Source organism: Hipposideros armiger, unplaced genomic scaffold (genome assembly GCF_001890085.2).
Source record: "Hipposideros armiger isolate ML-2016 unplaced genomic scaffold, ASM189008v1 scaffold_247, whole genome shotgun sequence".
NCBI lineage: Eukaryota > Metazoa > Chordata > Mammalia > Chiroptera > Hipposideridae > Hipposideros > Hipposideros armiger.
Genome location: NW_017731597.1, coordinates 2,163,261 through 2,169,418, shown reverse-complemented (window position 1 = coordinate 2,169,418; position 6,158 = coordinate 2,163,261). Strand labels below are relative to the sequence as shown.

The 6,158-nt window shown below is 41.4% G+C and overlaps 1 protein-coding gene across 1 annotated transcript in view; it reads right to left on the bottom strand.

The window, feature by feature from the left end:
- Positions 1-6,158, bottom strand: part of PDE4DIP (phosphodiesterase 4D interacting protein) — a 225,947-nt gene that overhangs the window by 71,739 nt on the left and 148,050 nt on the right. The window contains exons 11-15 of the mRNA XM_019655807.1: positions 5,736-5,827; positions 2,525-2,692; positions 1,848-1,922; positions 1,522-1,734; positions 559-717 (exon numbers count right to left, since the gene is read on the bottom strand). Coding sequence (XP_019511352.1) covers positions 559-717; positions 1,522-1,734; positions 1,848-1,922; positions 2,525-2,692; positions 5,736-5,827 — 707 coding nt within the window. The remainder of the gene's footprint in view (positions 1-558; positions 718-1,521; positions 1,735-1,847; positions 1,923-2,524; positions 2,693-5,735; positions 5,828-6,158) is intronic.

The following is a 6,158-nucleotide window of genomic DNA, read 5'->3' as shown; positions in this document are numbered from 1 at the left end:
GCCCCATAAACATATTTTTACAAATAAGAAAAATTTAAGGTAATACTATAAATGAAACTATGATAGTTTTATTTTCATTTTCAATTTTACTTCACAGCCACATGTATGTACCCAAAGAGCCACATGTGGCTCGCGAGCCGCAGTTTGCCAACCCCTGGCGGCTCTTTCATCTCAAAAGTTTGCCGACCCCTGCTCTAAATAACTGTGGAAATTTCTGTACCAATGTCTTCCCCTACAGACTGAAAGCAGTGGCCATATCTGCTCTGTCTTCCCAGCCCCTAGCATACCATCCGATTCCCAGAGGTGCTTGAGAATGACTTACTGAGAATGTTGATGAAGTGTCTGAGGTGTCTACTTCCTGTTTCCTACACTTGGTGGTCAGCACCTGGGTTCACGGGCCGTACTTCCTATTTCTTTTGAACCCTCCCGATTCCCACCCCTCAATGTTGCACAGATAGCTGGTGCCCAGCGCAGGTGGACTTGGTATCTTGAGATCACAGAACAGAACGGCCAGAGCTTTATGAGGCTGGTGCCGGCTGACTCCTTCTGTAGCCTCACCTGCAGCAGCTGCTCCTTGTGACTCAGGCTGTGGCTCAGGTGCTGGATGTGTTGCTCCTGGGCTCGAATCTCACTGTATTTTTCAGCCTCCAGGGTGCGAAGCTGTTGACTCTTCCTCTGCAAGTCTCCTTGTAGCTGCTGCAAGGCTTTCCGCAAGTCCTGAATGAAACAGAGTCCCTTTCTTAAGCAGCCTAAAATGTTCATACGGGCATTAGCTATGGAGGACTTCAAACTTTCAAGGCAGATAGAATGAAACATAAAGCAGCAGTAAGTGCAGTTCTTAAAATCACTACAGAAATATTACACAAGAATCAAACAGGGTGTGGGGAACTGCAGGAACTGTGGACGGGGAAGGATGTATCATCATTTTGATAGTAGAGTTCCATCCTAATTTTTTGGTTTAACAATGATAGATCTTTATAACTCCCTAGCAAGACTGTGTCCCACTATGGATTCTTTACTTTACAATAAGCTCAAGGATAGGATATTCCTACCATCCTTTTAAATCTTAAAAAAACCATTAAAAATCACATGATTTTATATCCATCTGGCTAACTGTACGTGCCATTCCTTTGACCTTGGTTGTTCTCCCCCTTTTCCTTCCCATCCTTCCAGAGTAACTTCAGATATGGCCTCCTTCATGATGCTTTCCCTGACTCCCTTCCTCAGCGCCTCCTATATATTCCTATAGGACCCCATAAATACCTCCCCTAGAGTATTTATCACACTGAAATCCTGCTTCTGTGACTGTCTCACATATTAAATTACAAGTAACTTGAGCAGAAAGAGCCCGTGATCTTTACTGTTGTATTTCGGGAACACAGCCCAGTATTCAGCACATGGTCTGAACTGAGTTACTTAGATTAAGCAAATGACTCAAGGGTGCAACACACGCTGTCCTGATAAAAAGTTATCATCAGGGCAAAGTTGGCCTTGAGGGCCACAGAATGATTAATGATTTACCTGGTTATGTTTCCATGACGCCTCTTTCTGCTGTTCTCCCTCCTGGGCTGCGGCCTCGACAAACTGCGCGCATCGTTTGGCATCCGCCAGCTGGCGTTCTTTCTGCCGGACCAGCCTCTGGAGCTTCTGTATTTCCAGCTGGCTGCAGAATAAAGCACTCTGGAGGTCAAGCAGGGCCACCTGTTGCTGAGCTGGGGACGTTCCCTCGGAGCTCTGAAAAGAGGGGGAGATCATAATCATAAAGAGGGCAAGCGCGGAGCAGCTAAGACTGTGACTGCGAGTGGCACGTCGTCAGCTAGGGTCTCGCCTAGGTGACCCTCACATACGTGAAGCTGTCCGAGCTGGCTCTGGTGCAGCATTTCTCGAAGCTTTGCCATTGTGTCGTTTTGACCTTCGATCACCTNAAAAAAAAAAAAAGTACCAGGGGAAGGTGTCAGCCCCACGGTCCCAAGGCGCAGGGTTGGAAACACTACCGCCTGCATTTCTGAGTCCTCACAAAGCTATCGGAAGGGAGAATTAGGATGCAGTTTTTCTGGGCCAAATTGCATACCCAGAGCAATACCCTCCATTCAACATAAGGTAAGAGCAGGTCTTCCTAGAATAGACATGTCTTCATCCTTTCACGGGGGATCCAAATTTATTTTTTCCATCAAGGTAGGAAGGGAAGAGTCTGGGCCAAACCTGTTATTAGAGAATTACAGGAAGGACAGACAGAGGTTCCTTAATGAAATGAAATGTGATACTCACCTAAGGATGACCTGGGTATGCTGGTACCCCCTTTGGCAGTCAATGAATTGCTATCATCTCTGGAGGGGATATGCATGGAACCCTAAAAATTGGAAGAGTTGGGGGATTTAGGAAGATGCAGAAACCATGATCACAATGACAAGGACTTGGAATGTTCTCACATAACTCGGTATTAAAATGATCAAACTTATAATGCCTTAAACAGAAAAAGAAAATGCAGTTGGCATGAATAGCTACATGAGTCTATAGCTCTTACTTGATCAGTCTGCTCTCCAAGATGGGGGCTGATGGAGGTAACTTCAGCTGGTTGGTTAGAGATGAGTGCTTGGGACACCACGGCGTCTTTCCCTCCTAAATATTGGCGCAGGGCCTGTAATTCTGAATTTCTTTCCATTAGTGCTTGTACCATCTTCTCTGCAGCAGCCTAGTGAGGAAATCACACATCACGTTAAGAACATACTCTAAGAAAACAAAATTTGTGTTCTGATGCTATTTGTGAAAAGCTGACTGTTTATGAAGCCAGTGAGACCCTAAAAAATAGTTTCCTTGCTTTCAGTTTATAGGGAAAAACATAGTTGATAAGTGGAAAGAAAGTCTCTCAGAGGCAGGAGATTGGAAAAACAGAATATAATGAATCTATGAAAGATAAAATAATCTGAAATGGGTTCTGTTAGCACACTGTCAGACTAAGGTGTTACGAATCTGGTTTGAGTTAACAGATGTCTTTCTTTGGGCTGGGATCCATGTGCTATATAACAGCTGCTTAGAATTATGACATTAGGTCTATGAAGTTAGTTGTGGACACAGGGAACAAGAGAGATTTGAGAATAATCAGTAATGTCTACTGAGTACTCGGCAGAGGCAATGCATTGTACTGGGTACTTAAATTAGCACTAATACTCACAACTCTATGCAGAGTGTGTGGTATGGGCCCTATTTTACAGAAAGAAGATGAAACACTGATTTTTTAAAAACATGGAGGTGGGGAACAGTCATATCACTGAGAAGTGCCAAAGCTAAGATTTAAACTCAGGTCTTTTGTGACTCAGAATGCTTTCCAAGAAGTCATTTCCTGAAACAGATAGTTTTCCCCGTCCTTATGCTCTGTTTCTAGCAATAGAGTTTTCATCAGTTTTCTTAGAAGAGGCCTCTCAGCCTTCCAGAATCTCTTCCCCTTCTGCCTCCCTGTGCAGCTAGTTGTACGTTCAGCTACNATTTCTCCTCACCAGAAAAAGCACAAGTATTTTATTAGATCAAAGTTCACTAATAATCATGATAATAACCACAGCTGTTCACACTTACGGGGTACTTACTATGTCCCAGGCACTGTAATGAATGCTTTGGATCTATTTAATCCTTTTAAGAAACGCAGTGACCTGGCTCCTGCCTGCGTCTCCAACTTCAACACACACATTTTACTCCTCAGCCACGATTCTCTACGCACCCGGGACTTTTTCTGTTCTAGCGGTATCAGACTTTCTCTTGACTCAGGGCCTTTGCACCGACTCTTCCCTCTGCCTCAACTATCTTCCCTAAAGTCTCAAGCTATCTGCTATTACTTTGGTTTATTTCTCAGTTTGTTCAGATCTTGGGTTTGGAAAAAGGGGTGCTATTGATCAGGCCCTCTTCAGAGGCCTCTATCATTCTGTATCTGGATATTTGCTCCACTGAAGAAAAACGAAAACATGGGGAAGAAGCATCATTGAAGGTGATGAAGGTCTGCGGTCAGATGCACATGGGTTTTAAATCGTGACAAAATCTCCCCTACAAGGCATTTAAACTGAGCTTCAGTTTCCTCAAGTGAAAAATGGGACTAATATCTACTTTTTCAGGGCTATGTGAGAATAGAGAAAACGTATTTAAAGTGCCTGGCACACGGCAGGCAGCCAATGAATGAGCTACTGTTACTACTACTACTACTACTACTACTACTACTACTATTATTTCCAGAGAGTAGGAAGAACGTTTAAAAACTTGGGAAACTCTACATGGCTTCAGGTAAGTACCTAAAATCGGAGGGAATGTATTAGGTTATTGGAAAAGTCATGATGTATTTTTCTATGTTTTTCGTTGCTAAAATGCGTCATGACTTTTCCGACAACCCAATAATAATGACTCTAATGGCATTGAACTGAGAAGTTGGTCGCTGATTAAGGACACGTGAAAGTAAGCAACGTAGCTAAATAGAATTCATTCAAAACATGAGTCCATTTAGAGTGATTATGATTTTATAACCCTGAGCACAGGGCCAAACCAAAGAGTAACATTCCTTTCCATTGAGTATATATGAGAAAAACAGGAACAGCTTGTGAAAACTAAAATATCTCACATGAATAAGCAGATAATGGCTAGGGTAGAACCAGGGGAGGAAAAAGAGGTAGTGGGGGAACTAGGGAATTTTTAAAACTGGTATTTTTTAAAATGCCACACAATTTCATATCCTCAAAGCTTTAGTCATGTAACATGAGTCTGTTAGTAAGGACATACAAGGTATGAAAAGAGAAATGAAGAGATATGTAAGATAATTTCATCACACATCTGAACACGGCTTTGATATTATATATCTAACTCTGGCCAAGAGGTGGAACAAAACTGAGGAGCTACACTGAGGAGCCAACTAAACTTTAAAATTTAGGGACCCATGACACTGACTGGTCTTCTAACACAGTCTGTAATTCTGTGCCGTGGCCCTCATATTTCTTCTGCATCGTAGCTGAACGTACAACTAGCTGCACAGGGAGGCAGAAAGGGAAGAGATTCTGGAAGGCTGAGAGGCCTCTTCTAAGAAAACTGATGAAAACTCTATTGCTAGAAACAGAGCATAAGGACGGGGAAAACGATCTGTTTCAGGAAATGACTTCTTAGAAAGCAGTCTGAATCACAACAGACCTGAGTTTAAATCTTAGCTTTGGCATTTCTCAGTGATATGACTATTCCCCACCTCCATGTTTTTAAGAAATCAGTGTTTCAGCTTCTTCATCTATAAAACAGAGTCCATACCACTTACTCTGCATGGAGTTTTAAGTATTGGTGCTAATTTAAGTACCCAATACAATGCACGGCATCTAGCGAGTACTCAGTAAACATTACTGATTATTCTCAAATCTCTCTTGTTCCCTGTTTCCACGACTACATAAATGTAATGTCATAATTCCAAGCAGCAGTTATATAGCTCTTCATTTATCACAAGTATTTTACAATCATTTATTCCAGTTAGCAAAGGGCAGAGAAAGCTGTTATTTCAATACTTAAAAACTTTTAACAGTCCCCATTTATAAAAACAAGAGCATTTCAGAGGGATAACATGTAGATAAAGTGATTTATGTTTTGCTCCAGAAAGAAAAAAAAAATTAGCGTACCTTGTATTTGGACCTAGATATTATACTTGTAGAACTGTACTCTTAAATATAAACTATTTTGAAAGAAGAAATAGGAATTTAGAAATTAGGCTTGACTAGAAAACTCACCCGACTTTCTCTTTCTTTTTTAGCCATTAGTTCAAGCTCCTCTTTGGCATTGCTCAGTTCTTTTTCCAGCTCTGCAACTGCGTCCAAGTCTCCTATTTTTCAAAGATGAAAAATAGCTACTTTTAATCACTGTGAACATAATGTGATCTCTGCTTCCTCATTTCTGAGGAATTGACTCTGAAGACACATTCCAACAATAAATATGCACAGGTTGTTCTTTGCAGCATTATTTGTAAAAGCAAAACACTGCAGGCAACCTACACACCTATAAAAAGAGAACTGAATAAACAGTATATCCACATAAAGGTTAAATTTCCTATGTGATAATCATATTGTAGTTATGTAGGAGAATGCCCTTGTTCTCAGGAAATACATAATGAAATATTTAGGGATGAAGTATCATGATGTCTACAATCTTCAAAT